Source organism: Wyeomyia smithii, chromosome 1 (assembly GCF_029784165.1).
Source record: "Wyeomyia smithii strain HCP4-BCI-WySm-NY-G18 chromosome 1, ASM2978416v1, whole genome shotgun sequence".
Lineage (NCBI taxonomy): Eukaryota > Metazoa > Arthropoda > Insecta > Diptera > Culicidae > Wyeomyia > Wyeomyia smithii.
The window spans coordinates 174,773,938-174,800,348 of NC_073694.1; the positions used below are offsets into that span (position 1 = coordinate 174,773,938).

Sequence of the window (26,411 nt, forward strand, 5' to 3'; positions counted from 1 at the left end):
TTCGAGTTACAAAAATATTTCGCAACAAAAAGTTTATTTACATCAACCGCACGATGAAATCTGTTCATATATAGCTAAAAATACTTTCGTTTTTCTTTACTGTCGGTTTTACGCTACAAACTAAGTAAACTTACGAAACTAGATTAAAGCACAATATTAGGTACCCACAAAATCACATTAGGCGTCGTTCCGATTGCTTTTCAGCGTCCAGCACTTGACAATCTCGAGCGTTGAGTCTCCGCGTTTAAAAAGCGGCACAAACAACGCGGAATCCAGCCGAAAGGCAGTATGCTGCACCGAACGCTGCCAGTTCCAGAAGTATACCGGTTTACCCTGAACGCGCAGATCTTCAACAATTCCGGCAAGAATTTTCGCTACCGTAGAATCAATATAACTAACGGCAGAGCCCTTAATTATCACCACATCGACCTGATTTTGTTGAGATAGTTTTAGGACCCGATATTTGAGATATTCCGCCGATGAATAGATTAAACTTTGATCTGGGCTCACAACCAGCAACTCGTAATCGTTTACCCTCTCGATTCGGTGGATAATATTGGGACGGGATGTAAGGTAGAGTACAAAACAAAGATTAACTCCGATTCCAATAATCATTCCGTATTCTAGCCCAATCAAAAGACAAGCAATAAGTGTCGTGAAGAACGGAATTATATCGATCTTTTTCGTTCGCCAGATTTCGGCTGCCGCGTGAAACTCCACCATGAAGAACATGGCAGCAATGATCACTGCGGCAAGAGTGGCTTTCGGAATGTAGAAGAAAGAGCTGGCCAGTAAACCCAACGCCAGCAGCACTACGAGACCCGTTGTTACCCCACCAGCGGGAGTTCTAACTCCGCTGCTGTTGTTGACAGCTGATCTCGTGAATGAGCCTGTGACGGGCATTGACGAGAAGAAGGAACCAGCGAGGTTGCACAGACCTAGGGCGATCATCTCCTGCGTGGCGTCTATTGTCTTACCTTTGGAGAAAGCTTTAGCAATTGCGATACTCTCCAGAATTGCTATCAGTGGAAGTGCTATTACCGAGGTACCCAACTCGGATACCATGTCGGTGAAGGTGTAGGTTTGATTGTTGACCACCGTCGAAAAAGGTGGTAGTTGAAATGGTGGTAACCCTGACGTTACGTTACCTGAAAATCCAGCTATGTCTTAGTAGCACAATTTTATTCAACTTAGGGATAATTTACCAGTCAACAAGAAAGGAGCTACTCCGTCTGTACTTAGGATATAAGCCAGCAATGTACCTCCAATGACCACAATGGCATTGCGAGACAACGACAGATACTTGCCGACCGTTTTCCAACGACCATCGAGATTTTTTAGCTGCATCATCAGCAAGAGTATTACAATTGAGCTAACTCCCAATATGGAGTCCCACAAACGAGTTAGGTGAATATTCTCAACGACGTTTATCCAGGACTCGAGGAACTCGTTGGATTTACCTGGTAGCCCAAGTAACGATTTAACCTGACCACTGGCTATGGTGATTGCGGCTGCCGATGTGAAGCCCGCCGTCACGGGCATGGAAATGAATTGCACTAAAAAGCCTGAAAGAAAACAATAAATTAAAGTTAGGTTTCAAAACAAGTTTAAGTGTAAATTATACCTAAATTTAAAAGTCCTAGCACCAATATGATACAGCCGGCTAAAAATGCCGACAATATAGCGAATGCGGGTCCCAAATTGGCCACATGAATCTGCACCATCAGTGACATGATGGCAGTCGGACCGATCGTGATATCCTTACAACTACCAAACACGAAGTACACGAAACAACCAGCAAAAGCTGAATACAGTCCGTACTGCGGTTCCAGGCTCGCAACGACCGCATAGGCTATTCCCTGTGGAATGACGGTCAATCCAACAGTTAGACCTGCCACGATATCCTCCACGAAATACTCCCTGCGATAGCCGGGTAACCACTGAAGAATTGGTAATCGCTTTTTCAACAACTTTTCACTGCACCACCCATTTCGAATTTTGTTGACTAGAAGTGCCCCAACCGGTGGGAACTGTTCCGAATAATCGTCATCTATGTTACCTAAAATCACAACATTATAGTGAGTTAAAGTTCAATCCAAGTCATAGCCAGTCATATGAAGTCAAGGTCAAACGATAGTCCCGGCGTTCGTCGACATGTGCTTTGATGTTCGATTATTCCGGGCACGTACGTACGAGCAAGTACCGTTGAATTTCATAAACAACAAGTTATTCCTACCGTCTTTGCCGACTGCAACGTGCTTCTCTTCCAACGCCAAAACCTGAATGTTTCCATCCGGAACCGCACCACCCGGAAGATTGGGTGTCATTGCTAAGCGAATTGCTAACGACTGTCGGAACCAGCGGTCAAATCAGAACTGAAACAATACAAATAGGCGCACTGATCAACAGGCCGCGAATTATCTACGATCAATGGGGCGTGAGGGGTAATGAACGTAGGTCACAACAAAGCGTTCTCTCTTCCTCTGGCTTTGGATGTTTCGAAATATGGAACACATAAGCGACAACGTGATAACGTGGGAATGAAGTATGCTTTAAACGGTTATCGTGTTTTATGAATGCAATGCGTTGCATTGGAAATATCCACTTGATTTTAGAGCCTGGTACTCTAGAGGGATAATCCATCAGGTTCATGAGTACTATCGAATATTCGGTTTCAGTTATAAATATTGATAAACAAATTTTAGTAACTTTTGTTGAACCATCCGAAACAAAATCGTCCTGAGAAAAACTTACCCTAAAATTTGAATTAGAAGTCGAAAAAACTATCTCCGGAATAATAATGAAAAAAAAAATATTAAAAACACCAATTTCTTGCATATCTTTCTATAAATCTTTCAAATCGGTCGTCTACTTGTTCACTATCTGTATGAGAAATTTAGCATAATGATACCAACAAAGGCAAAAAGGTCTGGCAAAATTTGTTATTTTATGTTTGGTTTGCTCGATAGGATAGGGCCTTTATTATTAAATTTAATGATAAATTTTAAAAAGTCGAAAATTTGACGAATACAAAATAAAAAGTTTGTGCTGATACGAAAAATACATTGAAATTAAGGATGAATGACTTTTCTCTAACGTCATACTAGCTCGAGTGATAACATCGGGAGATGCATATTATACGGTATTATTTCAATTCCTCGAATAAGCAGCTTCAATCACAAAAATACAAATGCTAGTGAGTTTTCCCTTGAAATGGACTGCTATTTTCAAAACTAGAGAACCTAATCATTTCGACTCGACTAAGGATCAAACTTTAATATTTTATTAAAAAAGAAATCTTCAAATATCTGTTTTTTTTTTTCATTAATTTGCTTTTGTGGGCCATCTAAACAACATTTTCCGAAGTTACCGCTATAGTAAAGATTGTTTCTAACACCCTAAGCTTTCATTTTTCAACTTTCCGTACTTCACTACCATACCGTTCAAGAGATTAGATTAGATTAATACGAAAATGTTGAAAGTTCGTATTCGCATTTTCGTTCGAATCGATTTACGGTAGAAAAATAGACAAAAATTGCCGATTTTTCATAGGTTTACCTTTAATCGCACTGACGAAACTATTCATGCATCATCAATCATAGTAACCCATGAGTTAGCAAAAAAAAAATGACAGCTCTATCAGTCAAACCCTAACCGTGATGGCGAAAAAAGTGAAGCTACTGCGTTCAGAAGTGTGCGCGTTCAAAGAACGGTATCCCACCGCATCAAAAACAAACATCGTGCGGCACTTTGTGCCCGTTCCGTCATCTACAACATCTTGATACTATTGGACAACGATCACAGCATCGAAAGTAAGCCCAGTTCCGGGCGGCTAACGACCCTGAGCGACAAGAAGCTTCAAAGGATGCTGAAGAGGAAGACCGAGGAAAAAGTGGCTGAATCGCTGCGTGCATTTGGCCGGGAGGTTGGTGCATGCGGTAAAACAGTTAAAAAGTATCTGGAGAACATGGACATACTGATTTGGGAGCTGCAGGCAATGACGCAGCGACAGCGGTTGAATAAGATGTTCAAGTCGATTTTCCTGGCGAATAGCGACGTGGCAGTGGTGATGGACGACGAGACCTATCTCACCCTAAATGGCAACGACTGGCAGGGTACTTCGTATTTCACTTTTCCCACGAAGGAAGTGAGCTCCGAGGTGAAATTTTTTTCACACACCAAGTTCCCCAAGAAGGTGCTACTGTGGCTGACAATCAGTGAGAAGACGTCAAAGCCGCTCTTCTTTCGCTCCGGGCTGGCCGTGAACGGGGAAATTTATAGTACGAAGTGCCTGCCAGAAGTTGCGTCGTTCATCAAGAAATACCATAAGGGCGAAGACACGGTGTTCTGGCCAGATTTGGCGTCGGCCCACTTCTCGAAGCGATCTTTGGAGGAGATGGAGCGGCTGAATATCGGTGTGATACCGAACTCGGCGGATCCGCCCAACGTCCCCCAGCTGCGTCCCATCGACAATTTCTGGGCATACTTGAAGCGCAAGATCTATTGCAAAAAATTTGTCACGAGAACGGAAATTAATAAAAAAAACGGAGAAAGAGCTTAAAAATATGCCTACACGCATGTTTTCGTCCGCCATGGCGAATGTTCCGGTTAACTGCCGGAAGGCCGCTCGCAAGGGCGTAAATTTTTTTTTGCAAATAAGATAATATAATTATCATTAAATGGGAAACTTATCCAACTCAATCATCTGTCTTAGTTTTTTTTTTATCACCATCTGAAAAAGTCCATTTTTTACCACAAACGTTAGGGGCCATTCGCCAGGTTGGCGAATGGTTGGACACGTGTCACTTGAGATCCTATTGTGGTCATTCACCTCTGTCCAGCAACTCCTATCCCAACCTCCACGTGGTGCCGACCGGGATACGAGTAACCTTAGCGGAGATCGGGTAACCAACCCCCGGTGGAAACTTTGGTCGTATGCTAACTGGGAAGGGGGAACGTACGCGGCTGTTTTCCCATGTTAGGGGCGGCGTACAACAGCGTCTGATCCGGAGCGGGCGGCTGAATCATGAAACGCGGTGTCTAGCCAGCTATATCAAAGAGGGCAGCCCCGTCGCGAGACTAGGTATCGCAGCCCTAGTAAAGCAGCATACCGTATAATAAATACTACGAGCAATCCAGATATAAATACGGAACGGAATAATCGGCATGGACCTAGGCGAACGAAAAAGGACAACGATTATTGGAAACTCGGTACTTGGAATGTAAGGACTCTATTCGAACCCACCCGCGCAAGTATCCTGACTAGAGAGCTGCGGAAGGTGAATGTGGAGGTTGCAGCTATCCTAGAGGTGCGGTGGCCGAAATCGGGAGAACGCGAATTCCGGGCAGTAGATCCTATTGCGGACACTTCATTTAAGTACCATATCTACTATAGCGGCGGCGTGAAAGCAGAAAGAGGAGTCGGTTTCGTGCTAATTGGAAAACAGATTAACCGTGTCATTAGATGGAGGCCGATCAGTGACCGTATATGCGTGTTGAGAATTAAGAGCAAATTCTTCAACTACAGCATAATAAATGTGTACGCACCGACCAACGAGAAACCCGATGACGAAAAGGAGGAATTCTATGAGCTCCTGGAAAAGACATACAATGAGTGCCCAGGACACGATATAAAGATTGTCATCGGAGATGCAAATGCACAGGTCGGGCAGGAAGACTTCTTCCGCCCCGTAACTGGTAGGGAAAGCTTCCACTCTACTACGATCGACAATGGCCTGAGGCTTGTTAACCGTTATGTACTCGGCAGGGTACCCGGGTACCTTTTCAGACTTTATTGCTTTAAAAAACAAGGATAACCTCAACTCAGCCAGCTGAAACTTATGGAATACTCCTAACTAGTGGAAATAAACCATTTCCCATCATCAGACTATTTATAGCAGCAGAGGGGGTCGTAGAGGAAGACTTCGAATTTTTTTGCCCCATAAGTACTCGGCAGGGTACCTGGGTACCCACAAAATGAAATGCTTCTTGCTTTTCGATTTTGGCCTGTCAAAATATTGGAAAATCTTTCTACTTTTAGAATCTAAGACCGACATGAACCAGTGACCACACCTGATTCCTGTAAAACCGGATCTTCGGGAGCATGTTCCGGTAAGACAAAGTAGTACAATTGTCGATAAAACCGACCAACATTGGTATCAAAATTCATGGAATCACTCTAGGAGTTGATTTTCATTCATTCAGATTCAATTTGATAAGTTGTCCGAAATGGCCATTTCGGAGCAGATTCCCGACCTCGAACATGGTCTCGAAGATCCGGATTTACGGGAACCATAAAAAGACCAATGGCTCTTTCGGCCCCACATACTAAAAATAGACAAATTTTCCAATATTTTGACGGCTCAAGATCGAAAATCGGTCAAGAATTGAAGGAGTAAGAAGCATTTCATTTTGGTGGGTACCCAGGTACCCTGCCCCTAGAACCGCCCCGCGACATGTTGGCCACGGCTGTGACTCGTCAGAGCGTGGGTAGATATCGAGATGCTAGAGCCGCTGAAAAGAGACTCCATTGCCGGAAGAAACGGCAGCATTGGGAGTGTATTCTTGCGGAGGCGGAAGGTTGCTTCTCCAGGCACGATGCGAGGAGCTTCTACAAGAAGGTCAACGGAATCAGGAATCGAAACGTGTTAGCCCCTGTCATGTGCAACGATAGGGAGGGGAACCTGATAACCGATAAAACAGAGGCGGCCAGGCGTTAGAAGGAACACTTCAGTGTGCTGTTGAACGGTGAGGGAAACAGTGGAGTCGAAAGGAGCAGGATGACTATTGAGAATAATGGTCAAGCTGTGGATTCATGGACGAGGTGAAGAGAGCAGTGAAAGAGCTGAGAAACTGCAAGGCAGCCGGGAAGGACGGCATTCCCGCCGAACTCTTCAAAGTCGGGAGCGAACAGCTGAAACGTGCCATCCATCGGATCACGCTGAGAGTGTGGTCTGATGAAGAATTGCCCTCGGACTGGTTGGAGGGTCTCAAATGCCCGATCTACAAAAAAGGTCATCGCCTGGACTATATCAATTATCCGGGCATAACTCTTCTCAATACCGTGTACAAAATTATCTCCCGCATCCTGTTCCACAGGCTGAGGCCGTTGCAGGAGACCTTTGTTGGCGAGTACCAATGCGGTTTTCGAGGGGACGCTCCACGACGGACCAAATGTTTACCTTGCGACAAATCGTCGATAAATTTCGAGAACTCAACTTGCAGACGCACCACCTGTTCATAGACTTCAGGGCAGCGTACGATTCAGTTAAGAGAAATGAGTTATGGCAGATTATGCTCGAACATGGCTTCCCAACAAAGCTGATTAGGCTGATACGTGCCACCCTTGAAGGTTCTTCATCAAGCGTCAGGATAGCCGGTGAGATATCGGAATCTTTCGTGACGTTAGACGGTTTAAAGCAGGATGACGGGCTTTCGAACTTATTGTTCAACATCGCATTGGAAGGTGCTATACGGAGGGCTGGTGTGCAGAGAAGCGGCACCATCATTACGAAGTCGCACATGCTTCTAGGTTTTGCGGATGGTATCGACATTTTTGGTATTAATCGTAGAGCAGTGGAAGAGGTCTTCGGACCTCTCAGGAGGGAAGCTGCGAGGGCTTGTCATAAACTCTGTAAAAAAAACGAAATACATGGTGGCTGGCAGAGTGCGTGGTAGTCCGTCGGAGGTTGGTGCTGCGGTGGTGCTAGAGGTTGGCCGTGAGATAAAGAGGCGTATAGCAGCCGCAAACAGGGCCTTTTACGGATTACGTAACCAGCTAAGTTCCCGCAGTCTGCAAATCCGTACTAAACTTGCACTCTATAAAACACTGATTTATCCGGTGGCTCTCTACCGCCATAAATCATGGACGCTGAAAGAGGCTGATCGGCGAGCTCTTGGTGTTTTTGAGCGTAGGATTTTGCGTTCAATCCTTGGCGGCAAACTAGAAAGTGGTGTTTGGCGCAGACGCATGAACCATGAAGTGTACCAGGCATACAAATCGGCGGATATAGTCAAGCGGATAAAACACGGCAGGCTTCAGTGGGCTGGGCATATAGCGAGAATGCCGGATGAGCATCAAGCGAAGGCTATATTTAGCAGGAATCCCGATGGAGGTCGTTGGATGTGTGCTGTCGGCGAGGATGCACGCGAAATAGGTGTTAGGGGCGATTGGAGAATAGCAGCCCAAGACCGAGGGACATGGTGACGTATTCTGGATTCGGCACTGGATCGAAAATCGGTCTGTCGTCTTAAGAGTAAACTAAGTGATGAAATCAAAACGCGCGTCAATAAAGGCAAGAGAAGAGATAGAGAGGTAGGGCAAAAAGAGTAAATGCGTACCCAATGACGTCATTATTTTTATCGAATTGTTGCCTTGTTGAAGTAGATTCACAACTATTTTGGTGTCGTCGATGAAAGAAATTATTATTATTTAGAATTCCCAGTCCTCTTGTGTCAACTGAACAATTTCGAGAAGCAAAATTAGTAATGGTATGATCAACTCTAGGAAAGGCTAAGTAAATCCTACAGGGGGCTATAGCCTTAATTTTGGATGGAGACTTTTTCGAGAAGACGAAACTTTTGAGCACCACTGCTAATCGAAATTCGAAGGTCAAATTTCTCCAATACATTGACATCCTATTGTCGATTTTTCGAAAAATTTTGTTCAGGTATCAGCAAGTCAGCAGGTAAATGTTTTCCAGTGCATCAGTTCAACGCTGGTTTAACAAGTGTTGAATAAAATATTTTGCTGTTGTTGCTCAAAACCCTCTCCGCCCTTCTTAAACAACTGTGTATCGGATAATTTGTCCAAATTTAACTGAACAACCATTGAACAGAAGTTTCTTATTTTCCATTTCGGTTTTCGTTCAACTGTATCCTAATAAAAGTGATCGAGTAAATGTTTAAGCAACAATAATTGTTACTTGGGTCATCCTTTCAAAATTTTCTGAAAATTAATTTTGTAAATTCAGACAAATTTGGATAGTGGCATTATGCCACTAGTAGTGGATGAGAAAAATACTACCTCGTAAGCAACCGTAAAGTCCGCTCTTGGATCCATTTTGGCGTTTCATTTTGAGCACACTTTGCTGCTTGATTTTCATTTTCGCTTCATCAAAGCAACGATTCTTCATTTGGTTGAATTTTCAGAAAATTTTATTGCGTGATCGTTACCGATGCACGTGAAATGTTTCATCGAGGTATAGCAGTTCGTTTCAAAGATGAAAATCTAGTGTATCTGAAACAAGGCTGCGTTTATTAAAAAGGATTAAAAGGGAATTGAAGAAGATTGGTTGAAATTTTCGAAGAATTCCGGTAGTGGAAATAATTTTTATCAGCTCTTCATGTCATATGCAGTCGATTGGAGAAAAGCTTAAATATATTGACTACCCACTTGCAAAAGTGGAAAACATCTCTCAAAGCTATTAAAACTCAATTTTTGTTCATTGGCCTAGAGAGCCGTTTTTCCTCGTTAGCCTGGTCATTAATTACGTTATCAAGATGTACGAGGATTTCTTAGGTTTGTCTGACAAGGGCTATTTACGACAAAAACCTTTTTTTGGAAGCGCACATTGAAAGTATACAAACAATCTGTTAAATGTATATAAAATGTTTATATTCTTACATCGACAGATATTGCCTAAACAATAAAATTTATTTTTTCGAACTAATCTCTATTTTTAACAACGGATTTTACCCGTTAACATTCAAGTTCATTAAGGCAGACAGTGTATGCAGTAGGGTGGGACAAAAAATAAATGTTAGCTCCCATGCACTTTTCGTGTTCCTTATGGGTCCCATAATAACTGTGTAACTTTTCAGATCGATCGGTGAAACGCCCGATTTGCGCCCGATTTTTAAAGTTTCCATACGATTTTATATGGGAAAATCCACTTTTTCAATACTTATTCTCTAGATATGTCAAGTTGGCTTTTAAAAAATTATCAATACATGATGTTTGTAGAAAATTTTCCTAGGTAAAACTCTTCTGAAGGCGCTACGATGCTTGTAGAAACAGCTATTCACCCCAAACTGATTGAATGTCTGACGGACGGCTCGCCATGGAAATTTTCCAGCAACACTGCTACAGCATGCTGCTATTGCAAACTTGCTTAAGTATGAGAAATAATTTCGCGTGGAATTAATTTTCAAAGTGTGATCAGGGAAGCCTCCAAAATAAATTTAAGCGATATCATTTCTCATCACATGGTTGAATTTGCAACAGTAGCATGCTGCATCAGTATTGCTAATAAAATTCAATGGTGAGCCGTTCGTCAGATATTCAAACAGTCTGGGGTGAATATCTTTTTTCACAAGCAAGGTAGCGCCTTGCGGTCTTCAGAAGAGTTTTCCCAGGAAAATTTCCTATAAATATCATGTATTGATATATTTTTAGAAGCCAACTGGACATTTTAGTTTTAAATTAGATTAGTTTATTTGACACGGCACGATACATTTTCTGTTTTACTGAGCCAAGTACAATTCGTTTTAATTCTACGTTAGCAGGGAAAAGAGGGAGGCCTTTTCTTTATTCTCGCGGCCGACTACGAGCTAGTGGGGATTTAAGGTGAGAGGAGGGGAGATACAATTTTGACTTAAAACTATTTTGGAACTTTGTTTTTCAACTGGTAGAGCAATTGTATTCATGTTTGTTGTGGGTTCAAAATATTTGTGTAAGCATAGTTGCGGGCTCTTCGTTTCCGTGTCTTCAGCATAGCATATTTGTATCCTTAATCTGACAAATAGACAAAGAAAATTTTAAATTTTAATGTCAGCGTTTTTCAGAAAGCTGTATAACTGTGTCATGTACTGGAGATCACCGCTTCCCAGAATGTCTCTAACGGGTACGTTCGGTTGTTTTCCTCGGGCCCGAAGGGAATCTATAAGCTCGGACCTAACACCACAGTATTCGGTACACGACCAAACAACATGCTCGATGTCATGGTAGCCATCGCCACAAACGCAGTGATTACTGTCTACAAGCCCTATACGAAAGAGATGCGTGTTTAACGTGTAGTGATTGGACATAAGTCTAGACATCACGCGAATGAAGTCCCGACCTACATCCAACCCCTTGAACCATGCTTTCGTCGATACCTTAGGAAAAATGGAATGTAGCCACCGTCCCAGTTCATCTGAGTTCCATGATGATTGCCAACTGTTGAGTGTTCTCTGACGCAAAATGCTATAAAATTCATCATAAGCAATTGGTCTTTCATAAATATCGCCATCAATAGCACCCACCTTAGCTAAAGAGTCAGCCTTTTCGTTACCCGGAATCGAGCAATGAGAAGGGACCCACGCTAAGGTAACCCGGTAATTTTTATCTGTTAAAGCACTTAAAAACCACCGTATTTTCCCCAGGAAATACGGGGTGTGCTTCACAGGCTTCATCGATCGCAGAGCCTCAATGGCACTGAGACTGTCTGTGAAGATGAAGTAGTGGTCTGTGGGTAGGGTTTCGATGATTCCAAGAGAGTACTGAATAGCAGCAAGTTCTGCGACGTACACGGAAGCAGGAGCATCGAGTTTGTAGGAGGCGGTAAAATTTTCGTGGAAAACACCGAAGCCAGTGGACTCATCTAGATTAGATCCGTCAGTGTAAAACCTTTTATCATAACTAACATGTTTGAACTTATTCGAAAAAATCTTAGGGATCTCTTGGGGTCGCAATTGATCCGGGATACCAGAAATGTCTTGTTTCATGGTGGTGTCGAAAAATATAGCATTATTAGAAGTATCTAAAAGTGCGACATTGGAGGAATCGTATGAAGAAGGATTAATATCTTGAGCCATATAGTCAAAATATAAAGTCATAAATCTGGATTGAAATTGAAGGTCGACCAATCTCTCGAAATTTTCAATTACTAATGGGTTCCTAACTGTGCATCGAATTAGCAACCGGTAAGAGAGATTCCAAAAACGATGTTTCAACGGAAGAATACCCGCTAACACTTCAAGACTCATCGTATGGGTCGACTGCATGCAACCCAAGGCAATACGCAAACAACGATATTGTATTCTCTCTAATTTTATAATGTGCGTGTTCGCGGCGGAGCGGAAGCAGAAACAGCCGTACTCAAGAACTGACAATATCGTTGTTTGGTAAAGCCTTAGAAGGTCTCCTGGGTGGGCTCCCCACCAGGTTCCGGTAATCGTACGAAGAAAATTAATCCTCTGTTGGCATTTTCGTGTCAGATACCTAATATGACAAGCCCAGGTGCATTTAGAGTCGAACCAGACCCCGAGATATTTAGCGACTAAAACCTGAGAGATCGTTTTACCCGTTAGTAGGAGCTGCAGCTGAGCTGGGTTATGCTTCCTAGAAAAAACGACCAACTCAGTTTTCTCCGGAGAGAATTCGATACCCAGCTTAAGAGCCCATTCAGACAAATTGTCTAAGGTATCTTGCAATGGTCCTTGCAGATCGCTAGCCTCGCTACCAGTAATGGATACAACGCTATCGTCTGCAAGTTGCCTTAGCGTGCATGAATTTGCAAGACATTCATCGATGTCATTGACGTAAAAATTATATAAGAGAGGACTTAAACATGAGCCCTGGGGAAGGCCCATGTAACTAATTCGGGAAGTTGTCGAATCGCCATGTGAGAAATACATATGCTTTTCTGACAACAGATTGAGCAAAAAGTTATTCAAATTTAGTGAAAGTCCCTGCGAATGAAGTTTCGCGCTTAAAACTTCTACAGAGACAGAGTCAAAAGCCCCCTTAATATCCAAGAACGCAGAAGCCATTTGCTCTTTTCGAGCAAATGCGAGTTGAATTTCAGTAGAAAGCAACGCTAGGCAATCGTTCGTCCCTTTGCCCCGGCGAAAGCCAAATTGAGTATCTGAAAGTAAACCGTTTGTTTCGACCCATTTGTCTAACCGTAAGAGGATCATTTTCTCCATTAATTTCCGGAGGCAAGAGAGCATTGCAATCGGCCTATATGAATTGTGATCAGAGGCAGGTTTCCCGGGTTTCCGAATAGCAATGACTTTTACCTCCCTCCAGTCATGCGGAACAATATTTAGCTCAAGAAACTTGTTGAACAAGTCCAACAAGCGTCTTTTTGCAGAGTCGGGTAGATTCTTCAACAGGTTGAATTTTATTCTATCTAACCCTGGAGCCTTATTGTTGCACGACAGGAGAGCCATTGAAAATTCCAACATCGAAAATGGAGGCTCTTCCGTAGTTACTATAAACGCGTCGCGAAAGGTTTTCTGTTCCGGTACAGAGTCCGGACAGACCTTTTTGGCAAAATCGAGTATCCAGCGATCTGAATACTCCTCACTCTCATTCGAAACGTCACGGTTCCGCATGCGCCTGGCGGTATCCCAAAGAGTGCTCATCGCTGTTTCCCTCGACAACGCGTTTACGAACCGCCGCCAGTACCCGCGTTTTTTCGCCTTTACTAAGCTCTTCATCTGCCTGCCCAGTGCCTCGTACTTTCGTAGTAGGTTGACAGTGCCGTACTCCCGGTAGTCCTTATACGCCGCGGACCTTCGCGCGTACAGCTCAGAGCACTCTTTGTCCCACCATTTGTTGGGAGGGCGTTGTCTAATCGTTACCCCGGGTATCGGTTTCGTCTGAGCTTGCGTCGCGGCGTCGATTATCAAGCCAGCTAAGAACGCGTATTCTTCCTCCGGAGGAAGTTCCTCGTGAGTCTCGATAGATTCCGCTATAATAGACTCATAACGCTTCCAATCAATATTACGTGTAAGGTCGTAGGAAATATTGATTGGGTTCGGGGGAGTTGAACCATTAGCAATTGATATAACGATTGGAAGATGATCACTACCGTGGGGATCGTTGATTACTTTCCACTGGCAATCTAACGCTAGTGATGTCGAGCAGAGGGATAGGTCAAGCACGCTTTCACGTGCCGGAGGATTAGGTACGCGTGTCGCTTCCCCAGTATTCAAAACTGTCATATTGAAGTCGTCGATCAAGTTACAGATTAAAGAAGATCGGTTGTCGTCGTACAGCGACCCCCATAGCGAACAGTGAGAGTTAAAATCTCCCAAAATCAAAAAAGGTGCGGGAAGCAATTCTGCTATATCAAGGAGTTGCTTCTGTTCAATCCGCGCGGATGGGGGAATATATAACGAAACAAGGCAAAGGTCTTTTCCATTCATATTCGTTTGAATGGCAACAACTTCAATATTCGAGATCGAGGGGAGGTCAATTCTGAAAAAAGAATAGCACTTTTTGATCCCTAAAAGTACCCCTCCACCGTGTGAGTCTCGATCTCGACGAATGATGTTAAAATCGTGGAAATTAAGTTGGTCATTTGAATTGAGAAAAGTTTCACAAAGCGCGAACGCATCACAATTGTATGTGTTTATCAAATGTGAAAATAAATCAAATTTGGGGATGATACTTCTGCAGTTCCACTGTAACACAGTGACAAAATTCCTAACCTCTTTCAACGAATTAGTCATCGAAAGATACGATAGCTGAAATGAGGGGCCAAGTTGCTGTGAGTTGCTTCAAAAAGGTTTTCACTGTTGGGAGAAGGGCAAGAAGAATGTTTTGAAGGGGATCTGGTATGTTGAATGTTTTAAATATCCAGTCCACAATATCAGAGAATTTTATGAACCCTGTTTCTTTTATGTCTTCTGATCGAGAAATGGGTGCCCGAGGGGTTTTTGGTGCCCCAGGAAGCGGTGGGTACTCCTGGTTTGATTTGAAATTAAAACCGGGGGGTACTTGCTTCGGTTTTTCTTCACCGCTTCCTTTTTGTGTTGTCTTATTGGTCATTCCGCTAGGGGTTATCTTACGACCTTTACGAGAAAGATTAGGAGAGTTGAGCATTCTCCTCTTCCTAGATCCCTCTGGCAAGGCATAGGAACACCCTTCGACGGGATCGTCAGATGTACCCTCATCGGTTGGCAAAAAGGAAAAGATGTTTCCTGTCGAGGGTGGCTCAGCCCTCTTAAGCATTTCTGCAAAAGAGCGCTTTGATCGTTCCTTAAGGGAACGCTTAATTTTTTCCTCGCGCTGTTTGTACGCGGGACATGCCGGAAGGTCATGCCGAGTTCCCTCGCAATAAAGACACTTTTCAGTATCCCCACTGCAAGCGTTCTCAGCATGATTGCCTCCGCACTTGCTACAGCGTGCCTTGTTGCAGCAGTAGGTGGCTGTGTGACCTAACTGCTTACAGTTTTGGCAATGCATGACCCGCGGTACGAACAGGCGTACAGGTAGACGAACCCTGTCCAAGCGGACGTAGTTCGGCAGCGCGGATCCGGCGAATGTTACTCGGAAGGAATCCGAAGGGAGGAATTTCTTCTTCCCTTCTTCGATGGATACTGAATGCAATTGCTTGCAATCCAGTATCTTTACACTTTGCATCAAGGGGTTTTTAAAGCAGCCAACTCCATGACGCAAAATGTCATCGACAGTGAGATTCCCCTCGGTAACCACACCGTCGATTTCTACATCCTTGGCAGGGATGTACACGCGATACTCTCTCGTGAAGAGCTCGTAGCCAGCAATTTCGTTTGCTTGCTTCAAGCTACTCACGACAACTCGCAGTTTGTTCGGCCTCACCTTCGTAATCTCGGTTACGGCCGAAAAATGTTTTGCCAGGTCTTTGCCAATTTGGATAATATTCAATGGCTTCTTTATGGGCCGGAAAAAAACAACGTAGGGACCGCCAGCGGCATCTGGGTAAGCTTTTACCCGTACTTCCGGTACTCTTGGTACAGGACTTGGCAAAGGGGAGGGCACAGGGGAAGGTAGGGGTGTGCTGATGGGAGAAATTTCAATTTCTTCCCCGTTTGTTTCCACCTCCAGGAAAAGTTGCACCTGCATGTCGTCCATTTTGCGGGAGCGTTACGCTCTACCGCACACAAACGATAAATATTCGAATATGGGGGGGGGGGGGGTTCAAGTAGTTGATGTTAAATTTTAAAAACAATTTTTCAATCTACAATGGATCAAATAAAAAAAAGACAGTAATACTAATACTAATAACAATAGTAATAATAATAATAATAATAATAATTATAGTAATAGTATTAATAATAACAATAATAATATCAATAATAATATTAATAATAATATTATAACATAGTAATAATATTGATAATAATAGTAAAAATTCTAAAGGTAATACTTCACCGAACGTCTAAGTCACGACCTCACGGCTGATAGTAGGATTAATCGAGCGTCTCCGCAGAACAAACAATGACGATCCAGCTTCGTGTTGAGACACAGTGGCCGTGTCCTACACGCGACCTTGTAGATGCCACTTGTAGTTGACTTCCACTCGCTCGATCGTATGATGGTCCGTGCTGCTAGCGGGGTAACAGCGGTGCGGGAGAATTATTCTTGCTGATATATCAGCTGCGTATCGAATCACTGGCGGGGTAGCCTGCCCCTACCAGTGCAACTGGACATCTCTATAGAAAAAGTTTTGAAAAAGTGGTTTTTCCCATATAAAATTGTATGGAAGCTTTAAAAATCGGGCGCAAATCGGGCGTTTCACCGATCGATCTGAAAAGTTACACAGTTGTTATTGGACCCATAAGGAACACGAAATGTGCATGGGAGCGAAATAATAACACCATCGCTTTTTTCCCATATAACCGTGTCCCAGTCTAGTGTGCAGCAGGGAAAGCGAAAAATAAGCGAACTGGAAATATAATACGGATTTGGAAAAATATACCGCATCTCGACTGGACATGAACCCGCAATCTCCCTGTCTCCGGCATGGTGTTTTGACCAATTAAACTACGGGGGACGGTGGTACTGTTCCACAATCTATATGCGTATCACATTCTACGGCCGACTTATTCTATTGCTCATCCCTAACTACACATCCCTTCGGGATGCGGTATATTTTTCCAAATCTTTATCATATTTCCAGTTCCCTTATTTTTCGCTTCCCCTGCTGCACACACTGTCTGCCTTAATGAACAAAATTCAAATTGCAAATAAATTTTAAGACCAGCAACCGGGGGAGCTCCGCAGCCGCAAGGTTACAGGGTTCGCTTTGATGAGCAGATGCTCGTGGGTTCGAATCTTAGTAGAATCAGCCCATTTGGTTATCAAACGACTTTAACATGGGTTTATTCTCGGGCTCCCCACCACGAACCCTTCCTGCAATCTGAATTCTACAGAACCCTGTTGACTCTCCTTCTAACAAAAATAATTCCTTATTATGATAAAGCTGGTGTGAGTAAAGTATGAAAGTTCTCTCCAGGGAATTGTAATTAGGCGATATTGTTAGGATGGACAGAGGCTCGGTATAATAAAGCAGTGAGCTTGAACGGAAAAAGGTATGTAAAACTTACACATAAGCACGGATATAAATGATAAGCGTATCCATTTACTGATACTGCCAATAACATGAAGTATGGAGTACCGAAAACACTTGGGCAATATTACAATAGATCTGAACTGGTCGCAGTGATGAGTCTACACAGGAAAAAAGACCAGCAACCGATCTGGTCAAGCTGTTGTTTAACAAAGAAAAAATGCTTCAAAAAATTTAAGAATAAAATTCGAAACGTGATTTGGAAGCATTCTTCTTAATTTGATAGGGTAAGGTGGGGTAAGACGGGTCACGGGGCAAGATGGGTCAGTGCCGTTTTTGAGTGTGAAATAACTTTGTTTGTGGTGACATTAATTTTACATGATGCGTAACGTATTTTTGACTATGTGTCACGTGTTCATAGTTCTAGAGTGCCTATATATAACTAGAGTGGCGCCGTGTCATCCAAAGTAACGCTGGTAACACTGAACATCCTTTCTCTTTTCCCCACACGTGTTTAATAGGTTGTTTGCTCAATTGGAATGACACTGACAGATAATTTGTATTCCAATTTTGACAGTGTCGCCACACTATATATTAACAGGCATTCTACATAGGTCATATTTGGATATTGCTTCAGTTACGATATTGAAAATTTGGCTTAGGTGACCCATCTTGCCCCACCTTACCCTACACTAAAATTACATAGACTTTAACTTAAAACAGTACATTTGCGCAAGCCGTTCTAGAATACTCCGTTAGTCAAAAAAATCACGTTAATTTAATGCGACCTTGATTGTGAATCTGATGTCTGCAACTAATGAAGTAAATTAAATATTTATGAGTTATCGCACTACCTACCAACTGTTCTCTGAATTCTAGATTTAGCTGATTACTAATCAAAGGTAACCACGGGTTGAATGTAACGTGTTTTTTTTATTACAACAAAAATCAAATTAAACTTTTTTTTCGAAAGTGCAGATAATTTTAGCATTGATCATGCGATTTGCGATTTTCATCGATCATTCATTCGCTAACTGGTTGGCAAATAGAATCAACACATTGACTGCATCTCACATATTTATATATGAAGACGTCAGCAATTCATTATCCATCCATCAAAACTGCCAAAAACAAACTTCACAAAACTTTTACAATGAACTTCACTCAACGTACTCATCCAGAAGTGCACAAAAATATTGAATCCCGATCACACAAAAGTTTTTATGACAAAACACTTCCGCTCGGTTCGATTATCGTCACCCCAATCGACTGAGGGAGGACGCGCTAAGACCGAACACAGCTTAGAACCCTTGCCTAGAAGTCTGTGCTAATCGTGTAAACGTATCTGCTATTTAAGAGCAGTTTTTTCGTATTTGGATGAACCAATGAAGGTTACACACTTCGAATAGCGTGATTTCCGTGATATTTGTATTTATCTATTTCATCGAGCAAAATGTGATTCACTTAGAGTCACACTTACAATGTTTACTCGAGACATTACTCCAATGAGTTTGTTGCTTTTTTCATTACAGTACAATCAATGTTAACAGTACTACCGGCTTTCCCCGTTAATTTGATGTTTTCAGCGATTTACCGTTCGTATTCTAAATTTGAATCGATCCTTTCAAATCATGTAAATACATTTTCGGAAGTCTACTTAAAATTTGGACACAAATCTACACGTGGGATAATTTTGCTAATTTTTTTTTTAATTGAGTCCTCTAGAAAAAATGCCCTGACGAAAACAAGTTACAATTCATAAAAATTATAACAGAGTATTCGACTGTATTCAAATTTAATACAGGGTGGCGAAAAAATTTTCAAGATGAAATTCCCTGATTTTCCCTGATATTCCCTGAAATATCATATTAATTTCCCTGATATTTTTCAGCATTCCGCACAAAAAAGTGCAACGTAGATTAACACAACTCTGGAATCCCAGTGAAAAAAGTATTCAATCGGATTTGGAACCGAATCGTAGAGGTCCCAAAATTGTTTTTTATGCTGAAAAAAAAACAGTTTTTGCGCTAAAGAGTCGTTCAAAAAAGAACCGCGCTTTTGTTAAAAACTTTTCCCTGAATATTTTTTTGGTTTTCCCTGATTTCCCTGAGCGAAAAATGAATTCCCTGACATTCCCTGATTTTCCTGATTTTCCTGATTTTCGATACCCTGTAATAAGAATTTTACCTCATACATACTCCTTAATATTGATGGGAAACTTATCGATACTTATCGATAATATCGATAAATGATGGTCATCGATATGATCGTTAATTTTTTGACGTTAGCGATAATTATCGATATTATAAGGGTAAGCAAAAGTCAGTGCGGCTGGTTACTGGAGGAGACTCAAAAGAAGGAGACCTCACCTACCCTACCCCAGGAGTTGCTTCTGCCGCTAGGTATTTGTTGGGTGCTGCTATTCGACAAGATTTAGCATTGTTGAGGGTGGTGCGGGCGAACCTTTAGCCCCGGGTGTCACTGAGTTTCTGAGAAATAATGGTAACTAATAAGGTATTTATAGATTTTAGTTTCCTAAGAACAGATGAATTCGACAACTTAGTACTGGAGAACTTTAAAAAAATATCCAAACTTTTTGCACCATCTCATAAAAAGCAATGATACGAAATTGTAATAAAATGCATTTTCTTTGGCTTGCCAACTCTTATAATATGATGGACATGCATAGCGGCAGTCTATTGGTAATTCTCTGGTAATTGTTTAGTTTACCTTGGAACTGTTTAGGTTTAAAGTATCTGTTACCCATCAAACAATTTTTAGTTCCACTAAAAATCCAAATCAACGAAATTGTTGCGCCAAAAAATATCCTGAGGTAGACAAAATAATTGAGATAAATAAAATTCCCTCGAATTTTAAATGACCAGAACTTCGCGAAAAATGAATCAATTTTGATAACCGGTTTCATTTCACTAGAAAACAGTATTATATTAGTATTACTTGGGAACTTGGTGTGACCAGAGTCTATGTGTATATAGAGTCGCGCGAAGAGAAAATCTATCGTTTCGGCAACACAGTTTCTATGCCGTTTGTTGCCAAAAACTATACAGTTCTGTTTTTCACCATGCATAAGCGAATATCATTTTTTGAAGTTCTTCAGAAGGTACACAGTTTTAAAAGATTACACCGGTAATGTTTTGTTAAATTTGAGTGAACCAGTGTACAGGTTTAATGTTGGATTGAAATGTGTAAGTGAAACTTCGGAAAAACACATATTCTTTATTACGCTCAATTACAACACTTTCATCCACTCCTAACATTATCACCTTGTTTATTTACATTGCTCGATTGGTACCCTCGTTTGACACTGATTTGGTTCCTTTGGTTTCATCTTTGCGGGACTTTTATTATAAACATAGACTCTGGGTGTGACCAACCTACACCAATAATGTTTCGGATTTCAAGAGTGTGTGTCAAAGTGTACATTTTTGCAACACACATAACGTTTTAGGCAACGAAATTGTCTATCTAAAATACTTCATTTAAAAAAATCTGAGATCACCGATATTTTCTAAAATCATTTTTTGTTTTTAAAATTATATTTTTTTCAGAGTAGGATCTTTAACTCAATTTTTTATATTTTTGAAGGAAAGTTCAGATAATTTTTACTAAAATATATTGATTAATTGAAAAGGTTCAAATACAGTTGGGTTTTCTTACGCGGGGGATACATGCCTCGTGAAAAAACCATGTTAATTCAGAAATCCGCTTGATAAACTGTTTTAATTCAAAAATTCGCGTAAAAAACCACGTTAATTTGAAAATCTGCATAAATAACCTTTTAGAGAAAATCCGCGTGAAAATAATCTGACCTTTTTAAATGTTAATCCAGATAAATTTTCAAACGCAAGTTTGCAAAGTTGCTTGGTTTAACAAGACCTACACACCCACAATGTTCGATCGAATTCTGCTAGAGTGCTGCAAGCTCAAAGAAAATTAGTACCCAACAGGGAAAAAACCGCCAAAATCAACACCCATACTTGATAAATACCTCGGTGATTCCTTAGCGAATTTTCAATTTTTGGCTACCAATGAACCCGAAATAAATTCTGATTTATTGACAACATATAAACCTAAGTGAAACAGAATGTCAGAAAAAGTTCTACGCGTTGCATAAATGTACACTCAGTGTTGTTAGTCTCGCTCGTAAGCGGCATGCAACACCTCATGTGAGGTTCTCGGTGATGCCGCTTTCACACAGTAGAGAATTCTCTATTCAAGCTATTTCTCGTTCTTTCTTGCTCGCATTTACTCCCGAGATCATATGCACACACTCCCGTCTACTCTCCTCATGTGTACTCGTGTGTACCTATTGCCCAACTCGCGAGAACAACTAGCCGAAGACAATCGTTTCAAGATGCTTTGCGATGGTTGCATAGGGAAAAAAAATGATAGGGTATCGGACTACTTCGGCAGCGGTTCGCTTCGGCTGGTTTTGCATTAGACTGCTGTAAAAAACTTACCGAAGCAGTCCGATACCCTACACGTTACCCCACTGTCGGTGCATGAGGCTAAACCGGGAAGAAAGCATTTTCGTTCTCGAGCACAGTTTTTCAAGCAATCCTAGTCGAGCAATTTTAGTCGAGTACTCCTACTCACGTACTATTTTACGGTAGCTGAGTAGCAATACGAAAGAGTTTGTTCGTGTCGGTGCGTGCTTGCTGCTACTCAAGGGAATGCATGAAGAAGAAAGAGTATCTCCAAAGCGTGTGTACAAAAGACTCGAGAAGCGTAACATATGTTTCGTTCTCAAGCAGAAAGGAGAATAAAGGTTTTACTTCTCGCTCGATTTGCAACGCTCTGTACACTTTGGCGCACACTCCGGAAATCCGAAACATTTCCAGTGCCCCTTGGTCACGTCCAGTTCTCAAGTAATACTAAAAAACTAGGACAGTTTTCCAGTAAAATGAAACCTGTTTTGTCTGAATTGATTCATTTTTCGTGAAGTTTTGGCCATTTAAAAATTGACAGAATTTTGCCTGCTTCAATTATTTCCCTAATTATACAACCTTCAAAATGAACTTCGGTTTGAAACTACTTCGTAGAAAGCACTCCCGGCGTAAAACCCGAAGACTTTCCAAAACAAACTGTTTAACTCGTCCGGTTGTTTGATCTTTCATTCGCAGTATCGTAAAATTTGTCATTCAAGGCCTTAACACAATGGATACGTTGCGGCTGCGTTTGCGGCAATTTGACAGTAAGCCCATACATTTACTGTCACATTGACGTCAACGCAACGCAAACGTATCCATTCTGTTTGGGCCATCTCTGTCTCTGTTTTTAACAAATTTATATAGCAAAATTGCATTTGTCGAATAACGTTTGCGGTAAAAAAATGGACAAAAATTGCCGATTTTTCATGGGTTTACCTTTAATCGCACTGACGAAAATACTCATGCATCATCTATCATAGTAACCCATGAGTTAGCAAAAAAAATTTGACAGCTCTATCAGTCAAACTCTAACTGTGATGGCGAAAAAAGTCAAGCTACTCCGTTCAGAAGTGTGCGCGTTCAAAGAACTGTACCCCACTGTGTCAAAAACGGACATCGTGCGGCACTTTGTGGACGCCGGATATGCCGGTTCTGGCATCGCAGCGACAGCGGTTGAATAAGATGGTAAAGTCGATTTTCCCGGCGAATCGCGACGCGGCAGTGGTATTGGACGACCAGACCTATCTCACCCTGGATGGCAACGACTAGCAGGGCTCTTCGTATTTTACCTCCCCCACGAAGGAAGTAAGCACCGAGGTAAAGTTTATTTCACAGACCAAGTTCCCAAAGAAGGTGCGGCTGTGGCTGACAATCAACGAGAAAGGGATGTTAAAGTTGCTCTTCTTTCGCTCCGGGCTGGCCGTGAACGGGGAAATTTATAGTACGCATTGCCTGACAGAATTTGCGATGTTCATCAAGAAACACCATAAGCGCGAAGACACGGTGTTCTGGCCAGATTTGACGTCGGCGATCGTTGGAGGAGATGGAGCGGCTGAATATCGATGTGGTACCGAAGTCGGCGAATCCGCCCAATGTCCCCCACCTGCTTCCCATCGAGAATTTCTGGACAAACTTGAAGCGCAAGACCTATTCCAACAATTTTGTCGCGAAAACGGAGGATGAATTAATAAAAAAACGATGAAAGAGCTTAAAAACATGGCTACACGCATGTTTTCGTCCGCCATGGCGAAAGTTGTGGTTAACTGCCGGAAGGCTGCACACAAGGACGTAATATTTTTTTGTGAGGAAGCTAACATGATGACCTTCCATGGGAAATTTATCCAACTCAATTATCTGGCATAGTTTTTTTCATCACCATCTGAAATAGTTTTTTTTTTCATCGCCATCTGAAAATTTTTTTTTACCGCAAACGTAAGCTGTCAAATTATCGATATTTATCGATAATATCGATAAAAACCCCGGAATTATTGATTGTTATCGATGTCCGTTTTGGGCGATATTTCCCATCACTACTCCTTATCCAACCTCCCAGCTGGTCTAGAAGCAGTCAGACACAACAGAGGTTGTTAGTGTCAGTAAGGATCGTAGCGCCTAGCCCCGCAATTGGGTCCTAAAGCTATACCAGTTTTTATATATCATTTGAAAGAGCCGCGTTTTCTGAGCAAAATGTGATTTTTAAAAAATTTTTATTGTTTTTCTTCGATTTTTGAATGAAGAATAAAAAAACTGCTCGAAAGGTCTTAGATGACGTTTCGCCCATGTACGGTATATGAGAGAACTGTCATTAAAGACATTTCGAGCAGTTTTTTATTCTTCATTTAAAAATCGAGGGAAAACAATAAACATTTTTTAAAAATCACGTTTTGCTCAGAAAATTGCACTCTTCCAGTTGATATATAAAAATCAGAAAACCGTTTAAAACTTTAGGACCCCATTGTCCTGTACACTAAAACAGTTGGCTGCTAAGTCTATGTATAACAAATAGAAGGTTGAGTATAGAATCCGAATGTAGCACCGAGGCTTTGCTTTTACCTCATCCATGTTTTGACATTTTTGCAACAAATTGCCATTTTTCGCATTCTTGAGATTTGTGTCACTTTCGACTTTTGAATGTAAAGAATGTCAACATTTTTTCTATTACAGAAAGATTTAGTTGTTGAGTTCTTTTTGACAATGAAATTAATACTTCCGAGGTCGCGATATCATTCTTCCAATATCACTTGATTCGACGTGAACCTTGTCGCGGAAGTCACTCACTAATGATGATTTCAAATGAACAAAGAGTTATAAATAAAAATGTCGGAGTCAGTTGATGTGCCACTCGCATCACAGCATCGCATTCCGAAGAATAGCTTATCAGCACAACGAACCAAGATCCTAAGGCTAAGAATCGGCCTTTAATCAGTGACAACTGATGACAAAATAATGCCAATAACTTAGTGGCCGCTATAAAAAATCAAGTATTCTTATTGGCTTACACGATAAGCTCAAGTTTACGAGTGTGGCGTATCGGCAAAAAAAAAACATAAAGTTATCGCAAGGCTTACAGTATTCTCCGTTAAACCTTTGCTTTGTTACATAAAGAGGTCACGGTCGCACTTGATAACTAGCTTTCACACCAAACTGAACCTAAATGTGGAAGTATGTTAGTATACTTAACACTCATTCCGTCATTATTCTTGATAGTCCGATGCTGTTATCAGTATTCAAAACGCAATTGAATGACCCGTCAATAGATCTTATATTCTTCAATAAATATAAGAGAAGTGTGCATAATCAGATATCGATGGTTTCAAAAACAGTTACCCAGCGAATTATATGAATAATCTATGCAATTTTCTGCATGACAGGGGTTTTTTAAATAAAATAAAGTGCTTATCTTTTTCTTATCATGCGATTGTTATGTAGGTAGTTCGATTGAACCAAACATACTGCCACACCTCACAGCATTTTATCAGAGATGTTATTTTGTGAAAACAATTAATTCATTGTCTTGCTTCAGCGTTACATCATGCATATCGTACATCGTTCTGTTGTATCAAGTTGGCTTTATTTACAGGTATTTTAGTACAGATATGATGCAGAACATCTTTTTTGAGGTACTAGTAATTACCAATAATAAACGAATAATAATAGCAATGCATAGCAATGCCAACTTCGATGACCGCTGTGTGCTTTACTTCGCGGGTTTTACAAATGTTATTTTGAACTCTCACCACGTGCTACATTCTTTCGTTTAACAAACTTTCAAATCGTGACAATGCAAATTCAAAAGCTAAAAGACAAACTGCACTGGGTTCATAGTGCTAATCAACGCTAAAAACGAGACGTCTGATCATCCGAAAAATATCATCAGTGTAAATTTCCCCGATAAATTTTGACCAACCCTCGAATTGTTGTCAACAACGTTGGAAATACTTTTCTACCACACCTAGTCATGCTGATTCTTATCGCCAGAACTGGCCTCCTTCGTCAAGTAGCAGTCAGCGTCTGTCGGAATCGATAGAAAATACGCCACTCACCTTCGATAACTGTCGCCAATCCGTTCTCGTCCTGGGGAAGGTTCTGATACATCTTATGCTGCTCTGCATTACGTTTGTCCATTAAAGAAAAGCAAAATAAACTTTAACTAACTTGCGGGTATTCAAACTGGTAGAACAGTATCGCGAATGCTACCGGCTCTTGTCTGCGGCGAAAGAACAACCTTTTTGGGACTTCAACCGAACACTCACTAATCTTTCTCCGCTGTTGAACATATCACTAAACAATCGGGCTTGTTTATTTATTATCAGTTGCATGCCAAATGGGGCGCTTCACGACGGCGATTGTTAGTTATCTAAAGCCCACTTATTTACCGTTGACAGCGACGCCTGCTAAAATAATCGTCAAGTATTATAGTTGTTGCTACAAACTATCGCAGAAAATACTTACTGCTATTTGCGCTACAGTTGTATATTTTAATCCTTTTATTCGTGATCTTGAAACGCGGACTGCAACTTATTTCGCCGTCCGCTTCGTACAACACGTATAACGAAACGTGTTTCTATCCACTTCAATATTCATGGTAGCCCATTCAAATAATAATTCACAAGCTGAGAAAACCAAAAACCCTAAGCTTAATTGAATATATTATTTGTTGTGAAACGGGTCATGAACGACCTCAGCCGGCCTGATA

The 26,411-nt window shown here is 41.5% G+C and overlaps 1 protein-coding gene across 5 annotated transcripts; it reads right to left on the reverse strand.

The window, feature by feature from the left end:
- LOC129721703 (sodium-independent sulfate anion transporter-like) lies at window positions 1-26,411 on the reverse strand. 5 transcript variants are annotated; one of them, XM_055674610.1, is made up of 6 exons: window positions 26,168-26,411; window positions 25,759-26,106; window positions 2,237-2,375; window positions 1,625-2,059; window positions 1,206-1,565; window positions 1-1,148 (listed from the first exon to the last, which is right to left on the reverse strand). In XM_055674610.1, exons 3-6 carry the CDS (start codon window positions 2,325-2,327, stop codon window positions 178-180), a joined length of 1,857 nt encoding a protein of 618 aa, XP_055530585.1. In that variant the 5' UTR covers window positions 2,328-2,375; window positions 25,759-26,106; window positions 26,168-26,411; the 3' UTR covers window positions 1-177. The 5 variants fall into 5 exon arrangements, with proteins under 5 accessions (XP_055530585.1, XP_055530567.1, XP_055530601.1 ...); XM_055674592.1 differs by having other exon boundaries at window positions 25,759-26,109; XM_055674626.1 differs by lacking the exon at window positions 2,237-2,375 and having other exon boundaries at window positions 25,759-26,109.